The following is a 25,730-nucleotide window of genomic DNA, read 5'->3' as shown; positions in this document are numbered from 1 at the left end:
GATAAATTCAACATGCAGTAATAAAGAGGAAGTCAAAGCAAAGTTTGCATAGGGAAAAGGCTGGAGTGGTTAGATGGGTTAACAAACACAGGACATGTGTATAAGTGCACCTGCTAGTGCATGAAAGAAAGGCTAATTGTGAAGCAGTCAAATGAACATTGAATTATTTCACAAGTAAATCTGCAAGTACTTGCTATCTCACATGAATGCAAATAGAACACAAACATGTACCATGTCACAATGTACCATGTCACAGAACAGGTGCCTCTTTGTTCACAGTGTGAATCACAGTGCCACACATAGAGACAGACAATCATTCACACACACTCACATCTACAGGCAATGTAAAGTGACCAGTCAACCTCACTGCATGTCTTTGAACCGTGGGAGGAAGCCACAGACCCAGAGAGAACCCACATGAACACAGGCAGAACATTGGACGTTCTTTGTCTGTAAATAGTGCGTTAATATTTCAGTTGTGATTGTAAGATACTATATTTAATACCTGCCATCATTTGTGTTTAGTTTTAGAACATTTATGAAAATAAGACTGTACTGCAGTTCAGGACAGTTGACTACTGGCAACCCTGCTGCCAGTAGTCCAATTTTTTCAGTTCAGTTTTAAATATTGGTGTTCACCCTGGGCAAATTACCAGTGAAACGCAGGACCACATACTGTACAAAATACTGTAGATGAAGATTTTGAATGAATGAAAAGACATTTTATTTAGTAATTTAATAACACCAAAAATATTTTAAATATTATTCTGATGAGCATCTCAGTCCAGAAAAGATTGAAACCTTCTGTCTGAATTCCACCCGAGACATAAAATCCAGTTATGAACATGGATGATTATGTAGTCTTAGGAAGGGTGTTTTTGCCAGTAAATTATTAAGTACATTATATATAAATTCACAAATATTAACTTTTATTGATAAAAACCATTCAAATTCTAATACATGTATATACAAAGAAAATGTGGCTGTTTTAATTACAGTAAATGAGCAGAGAAGCTGTAATGGTAATGGTAACACAAATGCACTATGAATCATGTTAACACAGCTAAACATTCAGCTAACATTCACACTCCACCTTCATTTAGTGAATAGTTTTTACTTGGATTTCCAGCATTATTTAAACTGTCCCGTATATGATGCATCTGTGCTCCTGAAAGCAGATTCACTGGCAGTAGAAGGTGAGAACGTTCTGCTGGTTCCCTCGGATGAGGACTGCAGGGCAGTGGAGCCCACAGGTCAGTGTGTCCAACCAGGCCATGTACAGTGAACTGGGGCAGTCAGTCTGAGGCACAGGAAGGCTCCTGGAACAAACAACACTATTGCATGAAGAGAGCAGAGGAGCAGCACACTGTAACATTTACACAATCCTCTTCATGTTAGGGATTTAGAGTCAGAACAACTGACTCTAAATGACTATGACTATACAACAAATGTCATGTAAACTCACACAAGTACAAGAGCAGCGTGTTGTGAATTCCTCCGGATTACTTCATTCAGCCTCACTTTTCTCTCAGTCTGTGGAAAGAGAGAGTAACATCAACTGACGAACAGCACGTGAAACTGATATTTGAGTCATGTCATAAACACACCTTAAGTCTGAAGGATTCAAACTGCTTGTTTGATATCTGCCATGGGGCAGAGGCACAGTCCTGGTTTTCATCACTCAGCATAAAGGGGGCAACACTTTCCACAAACCTGTTTAGGCTGAAGGAACAACACGACAAAGGAGAAAAAGTTATAAACACACTTTGATTATTAAAGGTGGGAGAAAATCTGCCAACACAGTTCAGAGAGTGTAAGAATTTTTTCAACCTACTTTTTGGAGTGTGGACGTTTCTCACTGTCCACCATGACAATAACATCATTAAAATCCAGACGGAACCTCTTCAGCAGAGCGATCATCCTAAAACATTCAGACAAATCCTCTTCATTATTTTGTAAAGCAACGCAACTGAAATAAGACATTCAGAAACATCTATGTAACAAGAAATCTGAATGAAATGAGTCATTCTCATCATCATAGTTTTAGAAGTGATCAGATCATCAATACCTGAAGACTGAAATCAGGTATATTTATGTGAACGCAGAGAAAACCTACTCGTTGCGACCTTCCTCCATGTTTTGCTCATCTCCCACAATAAAGACTCTGACTTTACAGCTGTGCCAGCGCTTCTTCCTGGTGAGCAGGTAGGGCACCAGCAGAGTCAGGCCTTAAAAGAGAAAATGCTGAAAGGCTGTAGCTGATACACAGAAGGCAACTTGTGCCAGTGTGTCAGGAAGGAATTACTGAAGACACTTCACAAACAGGTTGACGTGTTACTGTTTGGTGTTATATGACTGTGTGCTCACCTCCATCATCAGCTATCCAGTACACGTCAATGGTCTTCTTCCCCTGGTCATTTTGAAACACCGTCTTGATCTCATCACTGTCGCTTATATTAGAGATGTCAGCTGTGTCAGCAGGAATGAAAAAAGTGGATGATATATGACAGACTCAAAGCACATTGTAGTTAAAAATTATATTTATAAATCAGAACTCACCTGACACTCGTTCAGGAGATGGTTGGTCATTATTTTCAACTGATTCATCAGACTCAAAACCCTGGTTTACTACAAGACAGACATGACTTTTTAAGTTTCTTATGTTTTCTATTATTTTAACAATATATCTTGTTGTTGAGAAAAGGTAATGGTAGATTTTAAACCTTCAAAATCAAACTGATCAAAGATGTCCAATCCATCCATCATCCTCAAGATACATAAACAGTAGTTGGAGTCAAAGGTATCACTAGAATAAAAAAATGCACCAAGAGACAAAGAGTACACGATTGAGAGAACTGTATACAGTGTAAGTATCATTAGGTACAGTATTCTTTGCAGTAGAACAATTCATTGATCATTGATTATTGTTAATTCATACAACAACCACTTACTATATAGTGTTGATATAGCTCTCAATGCTTTCTGGTGAACTTTCCCTCCAGTTTGACTTAAAGCCCAGGACCAGTGTGTTAGGCTTCAGTTTGCCAAGACCAGAAGCCTTGAAAAATGGCAAATGTATCATCAAAAATGGCAAAAAATTAAATTATTCTAGTAATTCTGTAAAATGAATTATTCTAGTAATTCTGAAATAATAAAATTCACCAAAGTAATCAGGTTACGCAGAAAAAGTGGTACCCTTTTTTCATCTTTTCAGCCACAGTTGCAATAAATTTCTGAAGCCATGCTTGTGATACATGTATATATGAGAAATATCTCATGTACAGTAACTGATGATTTACCTGAAGCAAGTGTCGCGCTCCAACTCTGAGGCTGTCTGCAAAGAAGGGCGTGTAAAACGAGCGCACCTTCCTCTTGGTCATCCACTTCACCACCCAGTCGGTAGCATCCTGTGGCCTAGTCTGCCTCTCCTGATCCTAGAAGACACAGCAGCTCAACTAATAAGAGCAGCAGTAGTATGTAAGTGTACGATTTGTAACAGGAATAGTGAACTGAGTGAATGTTGTCTTTCCTTATTTTCCTTATGAAATACATGTATATTTGAGACAAACCATGATTATGTCTCCACAGATCATGAGGCTGACGTGTTTGGTGAAGGAGCCAACGAAGTCCACCAGTGCAGGTCGCTGGTTTGGGGGCCCAGTGAGGACGAGGCATTGGGGCCTTGTCAAGTTGACAAAAAACAACACAGTCACACACTGAATGTTCACAATGTTACTGATTAGACAGATGCTTATAGTTAGCAGATGTTTGAGGAAAGCGTTGACTCAAAGGATTTCACCTAAAATTTTTCACATGATCCTCGACACCGGACAGAGAGCATGTGTATGACAGAGCCATGTTGTACGTTCCTGCCTGAACTGATGACCCCCAGTTTACCTCTGTGGATTTCCAAAAAACACTCAGATGAGGTGGGTGTAAAAAATTCCCAAATCAAAACATTCTGATTTAAACATTTTTACTTACTTGGCTTGTTGTAGTTAACATATCCAAAAAGGAAGAAGATAATGCTGAAGGTGACGAGAGCGAACCTCCAGGACAGCAGAAACATCAGAACCACACAGATGACTGCCCCAAACAAAGCCGTCCACTTACTGTAGTAGTGAAATGAAGGCCTCCAACCTAAAGGAGGCAGCAGTGAGGAATGAGAGTGGTGGTTTAGAAGGTCAGCGGTAGTAAGATCAGAGGGACAGCCAAGGAGGGAAGAACACCTTCACATAACTCACCAGGGGAGTTGGTGATTGAAGCATGAAAGCAACTGAAGTTGATCAGACAGTAGGAGCACAAGAAGAAGTTGGAGATCAAGGCTGCAATGGTGTTTAGCTCACCTACAATGACATGGGAGGGAGAACAGGACGTTGCATTAGAGGACATGAAAAGAAGGTGGTAGACTCATATAAACAATGAACAGTAAACCACACCCACCGATGAGAATGAAGGCAACAGCAATCACATAGCAAAGGAAATAGGCACGAAGTGGTTCATCATTTTTCCCATAACCCTTTGCAAAGACTCCAATATATGGGTATATCTTGTCTCTGCACAGACACTGGAAGACAATAGAATATGAGAGTTTCATATATGTTTGAGGAAATGTTTGTGAACCATTAACCTGATCAGTAAAAAAATGACTTACAAAAATTTTTTTTGTACTAACATTTCTAATATTGTGGTTGTATTTCCAGAGTAGCAGCACAAAGGCAAAGTGTAAACGCAGCAGTTATAGAGTACTTCCTTGTATACTTTTTTGCAATACAATAAATACTGTATATACTGTAAGTGAAATTGTATTTCTTTGCACCTGAAAGACTTTAGGAGCAGAGACGAGGAATCCAAGAGCAGATGATAAACTAGCTGCGAACACTCCAGCAGTGATGAGATGGTAGAAACCTGAACTTTGGCCCAATACCTGGAGAAAATAGCCAGCATAAAGACTTTACATACAAAATCATATGACTGTACTCAATGTAGCAATTGTAAACAAAGTTGTATTACTAAAGATATCTAATTCTATATAAAACTATATATATACTACTATGTATAACTGGACATTGAGACACCAACGTAATGAAATTACTAATTGTAAATAAAAAAGGATTCTTTGCATTTGTTTTTGAAATTATACAACAGCAAGACAAGGGGTTGGCCGACTTGCTCGTGGGTTAAAACAGAGCAATTGCTGTTGGTAGCTAACAAAGCTCTGGGTGTAGTTCAGTCATTTAGCAAGTGCCACCTTTCAGACTCAATTACAGGATGCATACATGCCTCATGCAGAATAAAGGAAAGTGACTTTTCTGAGTATGTCTAACCAGCACAAAAGGCCTTGTTGGCCCTGACGACCTTCAACTGTCTGAATATCTATTAGTCTTTGCTAATACAGTGCATTAACAATTTCAGGGTACAGGCGTTGAGTCATGCTTCCAGCTAAGGTTTTGTTGTGAGGCTTGGACCTATTGGAAGGTACTTCTTAATTATGACACAGTGGTTATAATATGGCTTCCACGCCACCAGGGGATGCTCTGGTTCTCTTTTGTGTAGTGTCCTGTTATTGTTTGTCATAATTTCCTGTTTGTAATTAGTTGATCATTGTCTCCTGTCTGTGTTTGTATTTATATGTAAGGTCGGTCTCGTTCTCTGTCTCGGTCGTGCATTGGGGTCCTGCCTGTTTGTGGGCCTTAGCAATCCTGTTCTCCCACGGCCTTGTTCTAGCTTACCAGTTCATAACAACAGTACATTACTGTAAGTGGTACCTTTAAATTGTTGGCCAGACCATATTCACATTTTGTCTGGATGCACTCTGTGAAGTTCCAGCCCAGGTTACACCCCAGATCCGTGCAGGCTTCAGTGAGGTTGCCAGTCAGAATATCAGTCACATTTCCAGTGGCGTCCCGTACGACACATGAACCTGCAATGGATGATGTCATGTAATATAACAGAGCCACTTCAGCAAAGCAAGACAAAGGCCCCTTTGTACTACAGTTACTGATTTCCTTTCCTGGACCTTACTTAGCTTGTGCTGCATCTGCAGTTGGCTTTGTAAGACAATAATCCATTCACCACAAAAAGTATGTTTCAATACTGTATTTCCTCCTCTGTAAACTTGTACAACTTCAATGGTTGCTTTAGTTTACTGGCTTTAAATTGCTTAAAAGTAATTTTCATATTTGTTGTGAAAATTTAAGGGAAGCATCTACTATTCAATGAGCAGCTTACCAATAGTTACAGAAATCACTAAATAACTGATTGTAGTCCAGAAAATGGCCATGAGCGTTCCTTTGGGTATAGCAGTAGCAGGGTCCTGCAGAAGAAGATAGTAGTAGTAGACGTCAGCATACTGTACATGCACACGGTTCAGTACTGTTGCGTCTTTTTCTTACTTTAAGGTCTCCAGAGATGTTGGCTCCAGACAGAATGCCAATAGCGGAGGGGAAGAAAATGGCAAACATGTGGAAGAAGCTGCCCTCAGGTCCTCGCCAGTCAGGTTTCAGGTTTGCAATGAAGATCTCACCTACAGATACATTACAAAAAAAACCCTGCTTTTCTCCTGAAATGTAGCGAACACCCGATTCAATTGCAATTCACTGCATGACGTGCAGAGACATGACATAGTTTTCCCCGTTTATGCTTTGTTTTTTTTGTCTACAAAATTTCATGACTTTGGTGTTTGTGGAGACTTTTCTAAATATTTGAACATACATCTACTGTATGTAACAATACCTATGTCAACTAGATAAGGTGCATTATTAAAGGTTTGGACTTACTGCGGTATCCAAAGATGCCCTGAGCCTGCTTCTCCGGTCCATGAGGGATAAACGTGCCCACCAGGTAGTTGGTAAAGGAGATCATGAGAACTAAGAAAAATAAGATCTGGGTCTGAGACACAGATCCAGATCAAGAGAGCGAGATGAAAAAGGAAAAAGAAAATACAATTAGCAGAACTGCATCATAAACACGGGTGACATGACGGGTCGCACAATGTGCTCACCTTGGACTCCCACTCCATTCCAGCTAGTGAAATGAGTAAAAGGACAGTCACCGTGATCACACCCACAATGCGCACGTCGTTGATGCTGTCCACCATGACAACACCAAACTCCTACAGTGCATTAATCAGAAAAGTCACGCACACAAAACTTGCATAGTTGCAGAGTATTATCGATTCTTTTTTTACCATGTGTTTGTTACATTGCTCACCAGCATTAGATCACGGACTACCTCAGCAAAGCCGACTGTGTTCAGTGCACAAGCCAGAGCGTTGGCAAAAGAAAAGACCATACCAATGGGTCCACCGATTTCAGGACCCAGAGACCGAGAGATCATGAAGTAGGCTCCACCTAAAAGGAATATGAGGAGATTAACTTAAAACGTAATGAAGTACGGCATGTTGATGGGACATCCTCACTTGGACAGCAAAGTAGAAGCAGATACCTGACCAACCAAGCTAAATGGATGGATAATCTTTTAAAAGCTCAGAACTTCCCCTCCATTGTCATTTCACAAGGTAGTGACTGACCTGAGAAAACCCTCCCATTGGTGGCAATGGCTGAGATGGAGAGGGCAGTTACTGAGGTGACCGTCACAGACATCAGGATAATAAGGCAGGTCAACACTGTGAGGAAAGGAAATGTGAACACCTGGGACACTGGAGAAGGTATTAACGAGGTAGAGGTGACTGAATAAAAGTCTTTGGTCGTAGTGTCAGGGTGGGACTCACAGATGCCTGCTTGTGAAATAATCCACGACAGGCGGAGAAACAAGATGACACCCCAAATATTCAGCATGCAACGAATCTGTAACAGATCAACAGCTGTGAAATCTGCATGATTGTTTCATATAACATTCTGTCTGTAGAAGAGGTTTAGCTTCACAGTCCACTCACCATGACTCCAGTCACCCAGCCAAACCGGACGGGAGCTTTCGCCTTTGCAGCTGGTGGCTCTTCATTTCCGCTGTCGGTGGTGGACAGAACGCTAAGTCTTGAGTCTGTGGTGGAGTCGGGAACCTCAATACCTGGCTCTGCTTCCTGGTCAATACCATTGAGGTAATAGAGTGAATGAACAGAGGTGCTACGTGTAGCTGCAGGCTAGTTAGGATGTGGTTAACTTGCCTCAAATGACCTGCGCAGAGCCTCCAAGGACGGCCTGCTCTTTGAGTGAGGCTGCGTGCCGTCGTAATGTTCCAGCTGTGGCACCAGGTCCAAGGGGCTGTAGATGGACGATCGCCGCAGCTCCGTCCTCGAGCCCTGATGCTCCGACGTACTGTTAAGGAAAAGGTCAGAACAAATATGGTATTCAAACTAGATTCCTGTATTTATCTTTTTAGTTAACTAGGCCTCATATTTTGTTAACCTGATTTGGAACGACACAAACCTCGAATCTGCATCCGAGACAACAATGATTGGAGGAATTTGGAGGTTTCCATCTTGCTGTTGGCTGTTAGTGTCAAAATGTTGTGAGCAGTATCTGTTTTGTCCCTCCTCATTGGCGGAGAAGCGAATGCGAGGGATGTCCCGTTTGGAGGAGAGCTGGCCCATCAGTACCTCGTCACAATTCCAGTACAGACGTCTGTTTATTAGCATAAACAAGTTCCTTTAGACGCAGCAGTAATGGTCACAGGCCCATAACCTTAGCACGCACTGTAGCTCTGTGCTGCTACTGCTGTGGGTCTGGGTCTGTAAATATTTTTTTATTGTACTTAAATTAATTTACATTGTTAAAATGATCTCAAACTAATCATTGGTTCATCCTGGTTTGTGATACAACATGTATGGGAGCATTTTTGTATACAACAATTTTCTGTTATGTTTGTTTCAATGTTTCAGTGTTTGTAATGTTTGCTCTAAATGCTCTAAATAGAACATTAATCTCAAACAGAAGGTTACAGGTTTTGAATCTCCCAGTAACATTATAGCCTCATTACAATATGAATGGTTAAATTAGCTGCATTATTTGATGCACGATTATCGTCACTGTAATAAAAAAAGAGCTTTTACTGTCATCAGTCTAATCAACTATGAATTGAAACCCACAGCAGGGAGTTACAAAGAGTCTAATAACTCTGCCTTGACAAACACAGACTCATTGTGAAGTAAAACAGGTCTTAACTACTTACCGTACACAGGTGTTTCCCTTCCAGATGAAAATTTGCTGCTCAGGTTGTCAAATAAGTTCTTTTATTTATTTCACGCTATGACTGTTTTCATTTATACTGTATCTTAGCGAGCTCAGCAACATCCCCTCCCATCTTCTCATCTTCAACCCTCCCCCTCACAGACACACACACACTTACTGTACCCTAATCATATCTACCTACACTGAAAAAAATTAACTCAAATTAATAACACTGTCTTTTTTTAATAACAAGAACTTTTTGTTTCTTTTTACTGTTTTAGTTAACTGTAACTGTCCAATCTCATTTCATTTTCACATTTACATATTGTTTACATTCAAAGCATCCACTTACAACTACACTCTACTGTACAGTCATATTTGCATGTAGGTAACTCCAACTCCTTTCAGTTCAGCTGTGCTTAAGTGATGTTTCCATTACTGAAGTAAAATTACTGTATATTACATGCTTTTATGTAGATGCACCGAATCATAAAAGTTGTGTATTTAGATGTCTCCAAACAAGACAGGATCACTTTTCATCAGCTGACTCAAAACGTGTTCATGATTGAGAAACATTCACTACGTCAACAACATGAAACATTTCTGCTGAGACACGCCATAAAACTTTAGCTTACTTCAGTATGTTTATATTCTAATCAAGTCATGATTCAGTTAATCAAATTTTTGCCTTAAGAGTCGACTTTACTTTCAAAATACAATAATACAGTATATGTTTAATTTGCACTGCTACATTTAATTATTAGATTTTTTTTTAACAGAACCAAGGGCATAAACATGACACAGTCCAACAAACTTGGCTCAATGATTGTGGCAAAAACAACACACTTCATAGCTTGAGGTTTCAGCAAGGTGGATATTTTTTGCAGTGTATTCCTCAAGCTATAGAGCAAAGACCCTGCTATAATTAAATCTGCTCTATTAAGTCTCTATGTTCATATTTTCATTGTGCCCAAGTCAGAGTTACTTGTCACACCCACACCAGCAGAACTGAGCAAGTAAAAATTCTTTTCCTACACATGTACTGTAGGTATCACTTCACATCTACTGTATCTAGTATCACTTTGTAACTGTAGTATCACCGGTCACCAAGCTGTTGAATAGAACCCACCACATACTGTCCTGCTACTTGGACCTGTGTGCAGTAAAACCCAGTGTGGAGTCATTTTCGATCAGACATGTACATTTTGCAGCATTGCCAAAGACAGCGACTGACACATTGTTGACTTCTAGTGAACCCAGGAGCATCAGTCATCATGGTAATATTTCACTGTGTAGGAGAGGTCATGTTTAGCAGCGGCCCTCTCTAGTCACAAAGGAAACAATGTGTGTGATGTTAAAGCCAACATGAGCAGTGTCATGTGACATTTACAGGAATGCAGCATCCTCACTGTCCCACCCTGTTCCTTCTTTATCTCGATGTTCCCAGATTCAGGCAGATTCATTCATGAGTGCATGCTTGAGTATAGCACTAGTAATTATTGTATTATTATTGTATTTAAATAAGTATTGAATAATAAGAACATGACAAAACAGTGTATTTTGTAAGGTGTGTCCTTTCGCACTTCCACCCAGGATTTCCCACATTTCAGAAACATCTTCCCAGAATAGTTCATCAGCTTCTGGTTGCGTGAGCAGGAGGAGAAAGTACAGTACTGACTCAGTCAGTTCTAGTCAACACAGTCACGTTGTGTCATGATACAGTTTTGTAAATTTGTAACACTGTTGCATAAACTTTAGAATTGTGTACGTTCTGTCTGAAATTGAAACCTCTTCAGTGTGACGTGCTGATGATGAAGCTGAACAGGAAATGCATTTTGCAACAGGACAGGGCCTTGTAAAGTGGCTTGTGAGGCCCAGCCCTGCAGAGGATCATATTAGTCAGTCAGACCTTTCCAGTCATTTGCAGAATAGGTGGTGTGCCTCTTTCATGTGCTTCTATTTCGCCTGTCACTTCCTTTCTCCTCCCTCTTTGCACCCTCCACCTCTCAGTAGCCTTTGTGCCCTTAGTCCCTGTCTGCGTGACTGAGGACAGAGCTCAGAGTTGGCTGGACCCCTGTGTAGTGGAGGTGACAGATGAACGACTTGTTCTCTCAGCAGCAGGGGGCTCTGTTGCTGTTTCAAATGTTTCCGCATGTAAGTGAACCTCAGTTAAATCTAATGAAACAGATTGTAATTAGCTCAAACTAAGTAAATGTTAACTAGATCTCACGCTAATGTTTTATTTTTAGTCCATGTTATGGGTGGAGATTTTATTACTTATTTTGAATTTTAAAATGGCAGTAAATATGGAGGCTTGTTTATTCCAATATGGTGTTTCACTATTATGTAATAATTAACAGGCTATGTCTCCAGGTAAGACCTGAATACATTGGTAATATAGATGGATCAGAGCTTCATTTATAGGTGTGTTAAGATTTGTGAAAACAATTTATTTCCTTTTCCTTTTGATAATTATGGTTTGTAGCTAATAAAACCCCAAAAAGCAAAGAATGTTTCTGGTGATATTTATTTTTGGTGATTATTATTTTATTTTTATGCACCTTTAAACATGTACCTTTAAACTTAATTGTCTGTGTATTTATTAATAGAGTTTGCTCTCCATTCATCAAGGATGGGTTAAAACACAGAGAATAATTTCCCCATGTTGTGGGATCAATAAAGTTCAATTAAATTATTTCTCTAATGTAGCACTTCAGTCAATCTCTATTGGTTTTGAAATGTGCTTTTGAGTAACCTGCTTTGACTTCAATGATTCTGCTCTTCATCTTCTCATTGGTGTTTTTAAACACTCCCTTCCTAAATGATTGCTGATTAAGCAACTTCACTACTGGTTAACATATATGTTTGAGTATAATCCAAAGTTACAGTGAGCTTAAAAGAGGCATTGACCTTTTTTTTCCATTTGATGTGTTGCTTTAAATACAGGTTTTTCTCGTGTGGTGGTTGATAAGTTGTGCCTGATGGCAGCGAATTTGTGGTTTTGGCAAACGCACATGTTGCATAAGAGTAACTCCTACACTAATAACTGGAACCACAATCTAAACGAATCGCTGTCACTTACCTTGTATTTGCGTTGGTTATACCGGATGACCATCAATGTTTGCTTTAGCAACAGATTCAGAGATGTGCTGATTTTATTTGACAAAACCCAGTTTACCTAAGCTTTATGTTTAACTAATGTTTCAGTCAAAGCCAGCACATGTTAAGACTACTTCAAATAAACACAAACACACTCATACTGTAGGGAAAGTTCATACTGTATTTACATACACTCACATCAACAGGCCAATGAAGCACACTGGATATTGCAGCAAAACATTTAAAACAAATAAAGATAATTGGTTTCACAAGTTCAAGCCAAAAGATGTTTCCAGGAAACAGGACATACAGTATATACACAAGATACAGTATAACTGGTGGTGAGGTGTAGTACAACTAATAACAATGGTTAACAATAAAATACATATAATAACTACAGTACAATATGCAGCACTAGCATGTTTCTGTACTGTACTTTGTCTGAATACAGTGATATACAGTATAAGACCTGAGAATCTTCATTATTCACTTTATTTATTTTACATTTAAAATCGACTGTAGGTGTAACCTCTACAAGCACTAAGGAAGCGCCATCTCTTCAGATGTAACTATTGGCTCCAAGTCTAGACTTTATCCTGTTGGAGCAGTGAGAGTTGTGTTCATCGTACTTTAAGGATGTAGGCTGCTTAAAGATCATTGCACACACATGCTTTAGCTCATCAAGCACATAGACTGTTTGTAGTACGCATTATTTACAAATCATTAAGAAATAAAGACAAAGCATCTACTGTGCATCCACTTGCAGTACAGACACACACTGTCAACTGACACCACAGGTTAGAATATGTGGGCCATTTCAGCTGATGCAGACATTAAGCGTCAGTAGATCCAGTAGATGTGACCAACCAAAGCAGGATGCAACAAATCTCTGAACCAAAGCTGAGCTGTTCACTTCCTGCCTTTGAGATTAAGCTGTCTTTAGCTAGTACTGTGTCTGTTAACAGAGGTGTAAGATTACAGATTTGATTTAAATTCAACTAATATCAGACTACTATCAAACCACCTCCCTCAGCACTAGTATCACTCTTCTTACAACGTCTTACTTTGCCTATTTGACTAAGAAGGTCCTAAAATACAGTATCAGACGCCATGAAACTCCTCCAAGCGTCCGAGACAGGATTCACTCGCAGTAGTAGGTGAGGACGTTCTGCTGGTTTCCTCGTATGAGCACCACAGGACAGTGGATGCCGCATGTTAGCGCGTCCAGCCAGGCCATGTACAGAGAACTGGGACAGTCCCTCTGTGGCACCGGAAGCGTCCTGCAGAGAACAACACATTACATAGGAAGAAAACACAACATTCATGCTTGGAAACATGCATTGTTGAACTTTGCCATAACGTTTTACTTCACTACTGTACATTTGTATCCTGATCTCATACAAACAATACTCACACAAACAGGATGGCTGCATTTTGTGAATGCCTTCGGATGATTTCGTTCAACCTCACCTTTCTCTCTGACTGTGAGGGGAGAGATAATAAAGTACAGTAAGGAGGACGTACTGGACTGTGGCTCAGCTAAAGGAAGTCAGTAACACATTCAGAGGGAAGACACACACACACACACACACACACACACACACACACACACACACACACACACACGCACACACACACACACACACACCTTAAGCCTTACCTTAAGCTTCAAGGCGTCAAATTGGTTGTCAGTTATTTCCCATGGAGCACTTTGTCCTAACTCCTGAACTGAGGCACTCTCCTTCTGTTCATCAAATACCCTGAAGGAGGTGACACTGTCCACAAACCTATTGAGGCTAAGACAAAAACAGCAAGAGAGAACATGTGTTTGAAAATGTCAGCTTTTATGGGATTAAAGCAAGTTTGAAGTTTGTAAGTTATGCTCAGGTTGTTTTCCACATACTTTTTGGTCTGTGGGTTCTTCTCAGTGTCCGTCATGACTATAACTTCCTCAAACTCCAGACGGAACTTCTCGAGTAGGTCTGTCATTCTGAAACAAAGCACCGAAGGAGTCTGAGCTCACAGCTGTAGGTTGGCCAGAGAAGCCAAGCTAACCACCTGGCAGAATTTAAACATGTCCATTTGAATGACTACACCGTTTATCAGCCACCGCCACCTTTCATCCCAGAAAGCACTTTCAGCAGCACTTACGCTTTCTGCTGTTCCTCCATGTTCTGCTCATCCCCCACGATGAAGACTCTGACCTTGCACTTGCGCCAGTGCTTCCTCCTGGTGAGCAGGTAGGGCAACAGCAGCGTCAGCCCTGATAATGTGAAGAGAAGCCCAGGTTGACATATGAAGAGCAGCGCATTGTGTTTGTGTTGTCACGGGTAACCTCTCTGTGCTCACCTCCATCGTCAGCTATCCAGTAGATGTCGATGTTCTTCTTCCCCTGGTCGTTCTGAAACACTGTCTTTATTGGATCGCTCTCGCTTTTATCGGTTGTGCCCTCAGCTGGTGCAAGAGGATGAGGTAGGAACATTTAGTTTGGGACTGTGAGCAATTGCTTTTTGATCTTTAATCAAACGCTTATGTTTACATCCATGAGCTCTCACCTGTCACCATGTCAGGAGGTGGGGGGTTGTCCTCTGCGTCATCAAACTCAAAGGCCTGGTTGACTGAAGGAGACATGACATGCTCTTATACTGCTTCGGATCATTACACACACATCTCATCTTGTGGAAAATACACAAAAATTTCACACCTTCACAGTCAAGGTCAAACATATCCAGACCGTCCATCATCCTCAAGATACACAGAGAGTAGTTGGTGTCAAAGGTATCACTAGAGAAAAGGGCAGCAAAAGAGTCAAAGTAAGCACTGAAGTTTAAGAGGTCTTTTATAACATATCACATGTTATCACATACTGCGTTGTTAAAATTTAGCTTTACTGTACAGTCTATACTGTATTTAAGCATTTTAAGCATTTTTGATAGTGTCACTAGAACAAGCTGAGTCATTTCTGTTACCTCTTAAACTTCGCATACTGAAAACAATAATCTCTAAATATTATGAATATTTACTAATAATTCATTTTGAATTGACACATTAATAACAAGCCACTTACTTAATGGTGTTGACATAATCGTCGAGGCTCTCTGCAGGACACTCCTTCCAGTTTGACTTAAAGCCAATGACCAAAGTGTTGGGCTTTAATTTCCCAAGACCAGCAGCCTTGAAGAGATGAAAAAGTAAAACACAAGCAATGTCTAAAATTAAAAACTCCTATAGTGCAAAGATCAAAGTCTCGGCTTGACGAATTACAGCTTGGCCTGCCTGCAGAACGGTGCATGTATGGTTTCGTACCTGAAGCAAGGTTCTGGTTCCAATTCTGAGGCTGTTTGCTTTGAAAGGGGTATAAAACGAACGCACTTTCCTCTGGTTCATCCACTTGAGCAACCACTCTGTGGTATCTGATGGCTGAGGCTTCCTTTCCTCCTAGAGGCGTCAGGAGGAATAGAAAACATATTCAGGCACAGCATTCTGACCACTGACAGGTAAACTGACCAACACAGATCATCTTCATCATGGCTCCTGTTAGTGGTGGCTTATTAGGCAGAAAGTTTGGTGTGTTAGAAACTAGGGTAATGGGTAAAGTTTAGTACAGTTTAATACTGTACTTTGAGTGCGTTTGTGAAATTCCAAATGGTGGGAACAGAGTTCCATTTCAAACAAGTGTCGACTAACCATGATTATGTCTCCACAGATCATGAGGCTTGTATTTTTGGTGAAGCAGCCAACAAAGTCCACAAGTGCAGGTCTCTGCTGAGGTGACCCGGTCAGAACGAGACACTGTGGCCTGGAAGAGACAGATGACGTTGAACTGTCACAACAGCCCCGTCACTAATACTTGACTATTCTTAGAAGGAGTTTTAGAAGGACTGTTCTTGTGTGTGCGTTTGCACCCAGGTGCAGTTATAAAAATGGACGTCATTATTTACAGTATTTACAGTACTTATAAGATTTAATTATTTACCTATAGTTCTTGACATGATCCTGCACTCTAGAAAGAGAGACTGAGTATGACAAGGCCATGTTGTATGTTTGTGCCTGAAGTGTTGATCCCCAGTTCACATCTGTTATTAAAAAAAGAAACAGTGAATATTCATAAGAAGGAAGTCAGGGACGGAAGTGAGGTGGTGCAGTTGTTTTTCAACTCGCTTGGCTTTTTGTAGCTTGAATATAGAAGCAGCAAGATGACGACCACGATGGTGACAAGGGCAGCCCACCAGGTCAGCAGGAACATCAGGATCAGAGATGACAGGGCTCCATAGATACAAATTAAGTTATTGTAGTATTTAAACGTAGGTCTCCAACCTAAATGGATGAAAATTAGAAATTTAAGTTACTGTGATGCATCTGTTGGCTTCAATTGTGTTTCCTACATGCATGTTATTTCAGAAAACAATGAGAACCAACATAGAAAATATGTTAGGAAAGAAAATCTGGACCCAAGCTTTCAGTCACACGTCACTTTTTTTATTCACTTATTACTGTGTAGTTAGAAAAAAATGGATGTGTTGTAGGTAGTGTAGTACTGTAAAGCAGTGGATAACTCACCAGGGGAGTTGGTGATCTTAGCATGGAAGCAGGTAAAGTTGATGAGAGCATAGGAACACAGGAAAAAGTTGGAAATCAAGGCTGCGATAATGTCCAGCTGAGCTGTGATGAAAAACAGACAAATACAGTACGTCTTACAAATTCAGTGCTGGACAAAGGCAACAATATAAAATAATATTCAGTCCTGAGGATATTCAGATTATAACACGACAAATGTACATTTAGGAAGTCAAAATGTGTTAGATACCGAAAGTAGAGTCAGTCCTTTATTACTCTAATATAGACACAGCAGTAGAACCTTATTATTTAGTTATTAGACAAAAAAACACTTTTCTATTGATATTATGTCCAAGTCTCCTTTACTTGTTGTTTTTTTCCAAAACTAATAATTTTTAGGTGCAATTCATACTCGAAGGCTCTGAACAGCAGATATTTAAACATTTTTTTGTCTGTATAACAACATTACATTAGCAGATGAAACAAGCATATGATATAAATTTGATGTCAATAACAAAAAAGCATTAGTGCACACCCACCAATGCAAATGAAGGCCACGCATATAATATAGGTGAGGATGTAGGCTCGGAGTGGCTCATCACTTTTTCCATAACCCTTTTCGAACCATCGGATGTATGGGTATATGTCATCTCTGCAGAGACACTAGCAGTTGAAGAAGAAGAGGGGAAGAGCTTATGAAACATTACGTTATCACGTCTAGGTCTGTATGTTAATAAAGTTGGTTTTATGGCCACAACATGTTTGTTGTTTTTTTTAATACAGCTGTTTGATTTGTGCATGTTTCTGTGTGATTTTTGCTGCTGTGCCAATCACTTGCAAATTCCGCTGGTGCTCAGTTTATTGCTAGATTAAATTGTGTAATGTATAGTGTAGAATGGAAGAGGCTTTTATTTTGAACTATGAACAGATGATTGGAACAAATTGTCACAATAAAATAAACTTATTTTAGTAAAGAGGTATTATAAATTATATTTAGTACTTTTACTTTTCTTTTTTAAGCAATATGAATTTTGTGTATCACCCACAATTTTGGAATGAAAAGAAGGTGGCCATAGTTGCACACTGCAATTCATATTTAAAACTGTGCTGCATAGCATGAAAGGATAGTTCAGTTAGCTTCATACCTGAAAGATTTTAGGAGCAGACACTAAGTAACTTAGAGCTGATGACAAGCTGGCTGCAAACACACCGAGCGTGATGAGGTGGAAGGCCACTGAAACCTCTCCCAGTACCTGTTTGAAATAGTCATGATTATATAAAGAATTTTAGGAGTTTTCTGCAAGAAAAATGATTTGTCTTTGCAAGTAGACACAACTGTACCTGTAAATCATTGGCCAGACCGTTCGCACAAGTCTGTTCCTCAATGCAGTTTGTGAAGTTCCAGCCCAGGTCACATGCTAGACTCACACAGGGTCCAGTGGAGTTGGCAGGTATCTTGTCAGTTATGTTTCCAGAAGCATCTCGCACAACGCAGGCACCTGGAGCAAAATAATGATCTTTCATGACCTGGTAGCTCATTAACTAGAGCATCTGCCTGGGAAATAGAAGGTCCCAGGTTCAAGCTCTGCTTATGGCACCAGGTGTGTCCTTGAGCAAGACACCACCAGCTCCCTAGGTGCGTACTGTGGCTGCCCACTGCTCCCCCAGTGAATGGGTAAGAATGCAAAGATTATTTTCCCAATGTGGAATCAATACAGTTCAATTATTATTGTTATGTAGAATGTGTACCACACCTCCCTTGTATATGCTGCATTGTGCTACACATGGTTTGGTTTAACCAATATTTTTTCTCACCAACAGTGATGGGAAGAGCTAAATAGGTGAGAGTGGTCCAAAAAACTGCCAGGAGGGTCCCTCTGGGTATACCTCTGTTAGGATCCTGCCAAACATCACGAGTTAGGTGATGTAAATATGTTAGCAAGATCTATCCTTCTTCTCTCTGGCCATACCTTGAGGTCTCCACTGATGTTGACTCCAGTCAGGATACCATTGGTGGCAGGAAAGAAAATGGCAAACATGCTGAAAAAGTTGTTCCCTCCTCTAAAGTCTGGTACCAGATTCGCTACAAAGATCTCACCTTTAAATGAACAGAAAAGCAGCCTATTGGTATTCAATCAAGCCAAGAAGCAGACTATGTCTAGGTTTAATTGGGTGATAGCTTAACCTGTGGTTTTGGGATCAGAAGAACCAATGGGCATAAAATGATTACTTTTACATTACACTCTTGCCAGCTATTGTTGGCTGAACTCACTTTTGTATCCAAAGATGCCCTGGGACTGTTTCACTACTGTTTGAGGGATGATCGTGCCCACCGTATAGCCGATAAAAGAGATCATAAGAGCGATGAAGAATAACATCTGGGTCTGTCAACAACACAAATACAGGAAGGAGCGAAAAATTAAATACACTCACTAAGGAGCAAAGGTACTGTAAAAAAACAGTTCTGACCACTTCAAGCAAGCTAATAGTCTATATGTGCTCACCTTAGACTCCCACTCCATTCCAGCGAGTGATATGAGCAGAAGAAGAGTTATTGTGATCACCCCCACGATACGAACGTCATTAACTGGGTCGACGATTTTAGTGCCATAGCTCTAAATCAGAGGAAAAGTTCTGAATTTTAGAAGTTAGTCCTAAAACAGAACCGAGGCCTGAAAATAAAACAGCACGTGACTGGAAGAAAACAAAAAGTCAGGAATCATTCCTCCAAAATAAGACCTCAACACCATATCAATGTCGGGGTGAAAAGATTTATGGCTTTGTCAGTCATGTTAGCTTGTATGTAAACATAAACAAGAGCAAGCTCTATTAATAAATATACGGTACAGATCCAGGTTTGGATAAACATATTAAAGAGTCATGACAACTTAAAGACTTTTGTTCTGACTTTTTATTTGTATCCATTTCTATGTGTTGGGTAATGTGCTGGATGACAATACATACGGTCAATAGTTGACTGACCACCTCTGCAAAGCCAACCGCGTTCAGAGCAGAGGACAGAGCGTTGGCAATGGCAAAGATCAGACCGATCGGTCCACCGACTTCAGGACCCAGAGAGCGGGCGACCATGAAATACGGCCCACCTGAAAGTGATTTTAGAGTTCAAAGAGGCGCTATAGAACTACAACCACTGAGGTCTAATCACATCTGAAGCAGCTGATGTCCTAGAACTGTTTCAAAACCAATATGGCAGTATACATTGCTGTTGTGGCCCAGTTTGTGAACAGACACAGGAAGTGACTGACCTGACACTGTTTTTCCATTGGTGGCTATAGCAGATATAGCAAGGACAGTTGTTATGGTGACTGTCACAGACAGAAATACCATGACCCAGGTCAACACTGCAAGAAGAACAGGTTGTTAATGACATTTTTGTCTTATTGAGTTGACAGCTGTTAGCCAGGTCTACTGTGTGTACAACAGAGTTGCCAACCCACCGATGCCTGCCTGAGAAGTGATCCACGTCAGACGGAGAAACATAATCACTCCCCAGATATTTAGCATGCAACGAATCTGTGATGAAAGTTCATGTGAGTGGGTTTTTCTGTACAAACGTTCATGCTGCATGAAGCCGAGAACAGTAGTGCTCACCTGGACTCCAAGCACCCAGCCCAGTTTAACAGGCTCTGGTTTTTTTTCATTTGAGTCTTCATTTTCACCGTCAGTGATCGGTGGCTTTTCCTCCTCCATTTCCTGAGACAACCATTTAAAAATACAGGTAACAAGATAAAATGAATATAATGTGAGTTCCATCCATCCACACATCCATTTCAGCTGCTGAACTAATTATAGGTAATAATTGTTAAACTTTGACCATTAAGCTGGGGCAAATAATCGTCTCATACTGTATAAGCCAAAAGATTCTGACCCCTGTTTGATCTGGATCATGTACGTCTGCAGTGTTCAACTGGGCTAAGTTCAGCTACAGTAGAGTAAAGGTACCTGTAGCTAGCTCATTCAGCGCGGCTGTAACTTTTAGCATCCACCGAACAGAAACTGATGAGTACAGGATTCCCCTGATTGTCCGAATAGCATCTGCACAATTGCTTTGTATATTGAAAAATGATATAAAACACAATAATAATCTAGTGTCCCAATCATATGGTTGGCTTTGCAAATACAATATGAATGAACTTAACAATGAGAGTATCACTGATCTGGTCTGCTTGCCTTGAATGTCTTGCGGAGAGCTGCCAGAGTAGGCCGGGCCTTCGCCTGCCTGCGTGGCAGCGAGTTGGAGTAATGCTCCAACTGTGGCACCCGGTCCAACGTCCGGTACAAGGAAGACTTCTGCATCTCCATCTTGCCTGGGAGTTCTGCTACACTGTGACACACAAGGTCCAAACAAAAGAGCATACATTTAAATAACTTAAACAATACATGGCTGATATGTCCTATACTGCTGAAAACACTGCGATCTACCTTTCTGAGATTATGCTCATTCGATGAATGTGGATGTTTGGAATATGACTCGGGTTGTTGCCGTCAAAATGTTGCGAGTACCTGGGAGGTTCCTCCATCGAGGATGATGTGTGCGCGTCAGGAAAAATTCCTGCACTCGCACCATTGCGTCTAGATGCCAACTGGCCCATCGTGATTCAACTGCAACACAAATAATAATGAGAAACGGGGAGAGCACATTCCCAACTGTTATTTAGGTTTATTTGGAAAATCCAGGCTATGAGATGAATCCAAATTCACAGCAACCAAAATGTAATGAGTTCAGTTATTCTGTCAGATGTGGAAAAGATGGACAACATGCATTTAAAGTACAAAAGACGTGTTTCACGATGTTCATTAGTCACCAACAACTACAGTATATCTGAATCAAATCAAATCTAAGTTTGTGATACAGTATGAGTAAGCACATACCATTTCGTGGTAAACCTCAGCTTGATTTGACTATGTGATTTATGTTCAGTTATTGACCCAAATTAATTTTTTCTTAGTAATGTCTCTGCTAGAGTATTGATGAATAAAAAAAATCAAAGTACTCACACAGATTGTTTCTCCTCCTCGTAACTGAGTTCATCAACAGATCCCTTTTTACATTCCAGGTTGAGCCTGTGGGTACTTATAGGTGGTATGGGTGGATGGATGACATCCCCTCCCATCTTGGTCATCCCTCCCACACACACCTGTACACCTGTCTTAAACTGAACAAACACAACAAATAACTTAGCCTTTGAACCAAGCTCTAACTTCAAATGAGGCAGATCACCAAAGCTATAACTTTAAATTACTGATAACTGATATTTTAAATGAACTTTTTGTTCTTTTGGAATCAATTTGATTGAAATCATCAGCTTTTAACCCATATTTACAGTTTCTGCAGACAATATTTTCCTCTTCTATACCCTGTTAACCTTGTATATTTTCTGTTTGTCATGGTAGCTTTAAATACATCTTTGACACATGACACTTTTTACAGTGATACTGTTTTACAACAAATTTTGGATTAATCGTCATGTTTGCGTTACTGCTAATGAATGAAAAGTGAAATGCTCTACAGTTTGTACAACAGTATATATTATAGAGTAGAACATACAGATAAGGTATTTCTATTTATTTGACACAAGCAGGTTGTCCACGGACATTTTAAGGAAATGCCAAAGAGTTTTGGATGTAATGGCTGAAACTTTCTGATTATTCAGGATGAGACAACACTTAACCTAATTAACTTCCGTTGGCTGAGTCAATTTACGTCATATTTCAAGAAAGATTGCCTGTTTGTGACCCAGCACTGTTTACTGTTCAAGACAAAAACAAAAATGTTATAAGGGCCCCCTATTCTGGGTTATTTTTGCGTTGATTGAGTTTTCATTTCGTCAAGACAAGAAGGGTGAGAAGTAGACAGTGTAGGAAGATTTCACTTCTGTTGATCTTTACGCTTCGTAAAATTCAAATTCAGTGTTGAAGCTCAGATGATGAGTTCTATGTCACTGCTGGATAGACATTAGTGAATCCAGCAGTGATGAACACCTTTATAGAAGATATAACATTTCTTTAAGCACACATGTAGAGAGTTGTCGGGGTTAAGGTGTCACTCCTATCAGTCAATCAATAATACATTCAGTTTAAAGTGTAGGCAGCAAAACATCTGTCTTCTTCCACAAGACGTTTTTGAAATGTTGCTGTCGTGTCGCATTTTATGGCGGCTAAAGTTTAACTCTTCGCTTGCTGACCTCTGCATAAGGTAGCGTGGATTGCTCAACTGAAGCTGTTTGTGTGTGAACACTACTGTACAACTGCTAAAGAGAGTGGCTGACACGCGTAAGATAATGTTGACAGTTCATAGCGTGGAAGGTGCCTCAGGGGTCACGGAGGCCATCAATGCATGACGGATGTCAAGGTAAATATATACAGAGACAATATGACATTTCTAGGAATGCAGTGGTCATTGTCCCCTCCTGTCCTATTTGCCCCCATGTGCAGTGTTTGGCAGAGTGATACTAATGAATAAACTATAAACTATAGCCATAGTTTCACCTTGTGTGGTCTAAGTGTTGAAGATAGTATTTTCATGTGGTCACGTCTGGGGCGTTCACATCCTGACAGCAGCCAACGACTCGTCTGCTCGTCTCTTTATGTGGAGCAACAACACAACGTTGAACCACTTCCACTGAAAGTGATGTTCTCTGCTATTAATGAGTCCGGTAGCGTCATGCGAGCGTCAGAGAGGTATTGTGCTCTAAGTCGGGTAAAGTGCAGAACATCCCTTATGTCCTTCCTGCCTTTTTCAAAAGTAGCTCCATGAACATGTTGCTGTCAGAGTTTCCTAGTGAGACCAACTCACCTTTTTGTTGACTAAGATGGACACTTGTTAATCATGAAGCTGTAAATGTACATTGGAAGCTGTTACTTTGTGTATTTCTTTATAGTCTGGACAACTCAGCTTCTCTCCATAGACCTATAAATTCATTCGAGCGAAGCCAAGGAGTGTTTCAGGAAAGGCAGAGGAGCTGTTGTGTGTACATGCACACATGTAGGGGCGGAAAGCAGATACAGCGATGACAACGACAGGGTTTTCTTTTGCAGTGAGAGTGATTCAATTGTTTACTCAGTCCACTGCGATGTAGCATGAAGTGCTCTCACTAGTGAGAGAGGGAAAGTCTAAGAGCAGCTATCGTTTGGCCCGGCTGTCCAATTAAAGGCAGCCTCTGGGATTTACAAGGTAAAAAGCTGCCTAAGATATAAATATAGTCTGCACCTTTCACCATGAGACAATTCTTTATAATTGTAACTGTACAGGACTAATTCAAAAGAAATTGGACTTCAAGTGAAAGATTACGACTTAACTAGCACAGCACATGTTCTTGGAAGGATGAGGTGAGTCTCTTGGTTTTGTCTAATGTCTCATCATTTGTTCCCGTTCTCTTTTCTCTAATTTTAGCTATTACTGTCAAACATCAAATCCACCTGTCTTTTGTGATGTTTTGGCATCAAGCCTTACGTCTCTGTTGTATTTACAATAATAATTTCCTGGCTTTCTTTTTTTTCCCCCCACTCGCTAGGTTGTTAATTTGTTGATGGAGGCTGTGACGACAGTGAGAACAGAGCCAAAGCATCTTCACAACCATGAAGTTTCCATGTCCTTAGATGAGGGGAATAAACATTACGGTGCACCTTGAAGCCTCTGTTTTCGCAGCTTATAAAGCTCACCCACTTACTGTCATTCCCATCTTTCCACACAAGGATGAGCTTAATGCTAAAGGTTCTAGCATGCACACAGTATATGAAGCCAGATGTTCATGAGCTGTACGTACTGTACTGTAGGAGGTTGTTTAGCGTTTCAGCTTCTTCCCACAGCGGAATAAAGTTTCATTTCTGGGGCAGATGTTCTAAGACAGACTTATTTACACATTCACCTCACAGATTTTCTCTTTCATCTGTGCTAACACTGACCTCTGCTCTATGCTTCGACTAAACTAGAAGAGATCAATAGTGGTTATCTCATAGTGGTGGCTGGTGTACGACATCTTTCTCTTCATCTGGTGTTTTGACTTTGCTACAAGTAGCATGTCAGATTGTACAACTGCTATGCAGGAGTCTGTGTTTTGTTCAGCTGTTTTTCTTCTCCTGTATCACACTCTGTGTTGTGAGACAAAATTTTCCCATTGCTGGACTATTAAAGGTTTTCTTATTCTTATTCTCATTAAACGTTTAGCAGACTGAGTCCTGCAACTTCTCTGTGACAGACCTGTTGACTGGCAGCTTTGTTAGTGTGCTCGGTTTTTGGCACCATGGGAAAATTGGTTTGAATTAGCTTTTGTCCAGCCATGCAAATATAAAAACTTTTTGTATACATCAAAGCATTGCCCAACGTCAACGTTGTTAGATGCTGAAGAATTTCCTGCTTTGAGAAATTTTTACCACCATTGAAGTCTCGGAAAATTCTGCATATACTTCAGCTTGACGTGAATTTAGGTCGCATGAACCACTGCAACATCTATTTTGCTTTGCACAAAAGTTTTGTACACCTTATCTGATATTTGACACACCACATCAAACGGCTTCCTGTCATCATTCTATGTTTTTGCTTTAAGACCGTCTCTTCTTTAAAAGAACAATAATCCCGTCCACTGAGCAGACCAGCTTCTGCTTCACAAACTCTTTATTTAGGTCTTATTTTTTAGTTGTTTTAGTCATTTTGGAAGAAGGAAGAAACCTTCACATCTGCAAATGTCAGCAGTTGTGAAAATCTTTCAAGCTAAAATATTATCAATTGTGTCTCGAGAAATAAAGACAGAAAGAGAAGATTGAAGGTAACAGGAAGGAAGTTAATCTGACATTTGTTAACCATGTGTGACTCCACCATAACTGTATAAGCAGCCAACGTATTATAGTTACTACTCGGAAACCTTTTTCTGACCTTTATGTGAGTTTTACTTTGTTACACTTTTTATACAACAAAGCCATTTGGTC

The 25,730-nt window shown here is 40.2% G+C and overlaps 2 protein-coding genes and 1 long non-coding RNA gene across 4 annotated transcripts; 1 reads left to right on the top strand and 2 right to left on the bottom strand.

The window, feature by feature from the left end:
- Window positions 1-781: 781 nt before the first annotated feature.
- LOC114866197 (solute carrier family 12 member 3-like) lies at window positions 782-9,275 on the bottom strand. The gene is made up of 26 exons (XM_055503649.1): window positions 8,388-9,275; window positions 8,126-8,276; window positions 7,898-8,041; window positions 7,532-7,808; window positions 7,213-7,352; window positions 7,004-7,114; window positions 6,780-6,891; window positions 6,396-6,526; window positions 6,232-6,316; window positions 5,769-5,923; window positions 4,820-4,927; window positions 4,444-4,567; window positions 4,245-4,346; window positions 3,985-4,140; window positions 3,800-3,899; window positions 3,570-3,681; window positions 3,300-3,434; window positions 2,952-3,058; window positions 2,724-2,806; window positions 2,560-2,628; window positions 2,368-2,469; window positions 2,117-2,228; window positions 1,835-1,921; window positions 1,608-1,722; window positions 1,466-1,533; window positions 782-1,319 (listed from the first exon to the last, which is right to left on the bottom strand). Exons 1-26 carry the CDS (start codon window positions 8,594-8,596, stop codon window positions 1,181-1,183), a joined length of 3,234 nt encoding a protein of 1,077 aa, XP_055359624.1. The 5' UTR covers window positions 8,597-9,275; the 3' UTR covers window positions 782-1,180.
- On the top strand, window positions 1,175-3,991 carry LOC114866210 (uncharacterized). The gene is made up of 3 exons (XR_003787642.3): window positions 1,175-1,253; window positions 3,285-3,477; window positions 3,589-3,991. It is a non-coding gene; the product is annotated as an uncharacterized LOC114866210 (long non-coding RNA).
- Window positions 9,276-12,388: 3,113 nt separating the features above from the next.
- On the bottom strand, window positions 12,389-21,930 carry LOC114866129 (solute carrier family 12 member 3-like). 2 transcript variants are annotated; one of them, XM_029167831.3, is made up of 28 exons: window positions 21,804-21,930; window positions 21,228-21,407; window positions 20,976-21,129; window positions 20,397-20,498; window positions 20,243-20,318; window positions 20,051-20,146; window positions 19,749-19,888; window positions 19,289-19,399; window positions 19,057-19,168; window positions 18,755-18,882; window positions 18,600-18,684; window positions 18,126-18,283; window positions 17,930-18,037; window positions 17,324-17,447; window positions 16,788-16,889; window positions 16,389-16,544; window positions 16,204-16,303; window positions 15,915-16,026; window positions 15,534-15,665; window positions 15,295-15,401; window positions 14,932-15,011; window positions 14,783-14,845; window positions 14,577-14,681; window positions 14,379-14,490; window positions 14,131-14,217; window positions 13,888-14,023; window positions 13,642-13,709; window positions 12,389-13,507 (listed from the first exon to the last, which is right to left on the bottom strand). In XM_029167831.3, exons 2-28 carry the CDS (start codon window positions 21,395-21,397, stop codon window positions 13,369-13,371), a joined length of 3,063 nt encoding a protein of 1,020 aa, XP_029023664.1. In that variant the 5' UTR covers window positions 21,398-21,407; window positions 21,804-21,930; the 3' UTR covers window positions 12,389-13,368. The 2 variants fall into 2 exon arrangements, with proteins under 2 accessions (XP_029023664.1, XP_029023673.1); XM_029167840.3 differs by having other exon boundaries at window positions 21,309-21,407.
- Between the last annotated feature and the right edge of the window lie 3,800 nt (window positions 21,931-25,730).

The sequence above is a fragment of the Betta splendens genome, chromosome 2 (assembly GCF_900634795.4).
Source record: "Betta splendens chromosome 2, fBetSpl5.4, whole genome shotgun sequence".
Classification (NCBI taxonomy): Eukaryota; Metazoa; Chordata; class Actinopteri; order Anabantiformes; family Osphronemidae; genus Betta; species Betta splendens.
Note: the sequence above shows the minus strand (reverse complement) of the source record. Positions and strands in the feature narration are given on the sequence as shown.

Bases quoted from the DNA above. Each gene is read 5' to 3' on its own strand.
- LOC114866129 (XM_029167831.3), bottom strand. From the start codon at position 21,397: ATGGGCCAGTTGGCATCTAGACGCAATGGTGCGAGTGCAGGAATTTTT. The intron at 20,499-20,975 runs GCAAGCAGACCA...TGGTTGTCTCAG, and splicing joins CTCTCCGCAAGACATTCAAG to GAAATGGAGGAGGAAAAGCC. The intron at 18,038-18,125 runs GTACAGTTGTGT...TATTTCAAACAG, and splicing joins GTCTGGCCAATGATTTACAG to GTACTGGGAGAGGTTTCAGT.
- LOC114866197 (XM_055503649.1), bottom strand. From the start codon at position 8,596: ATGCTAATAAACAGACGTCTGTACTGGAATTGTGACGAGGTACTGATG. The intron at 7,115-7,212 runs GTGAGCAATGTA...AATGCACTGTAG, and splicing joins TAGTCCGTGATCTAATGCTG to GAGTTTGGTGTTGTCATGGT. The intron at 4,928-5,768 runs GTACCACTTACA...TATTTTCTCCAG, and splicing joins GTCTGGCCAACAATTTAAAG to GTATTGGGCCAAAGTTCAGG.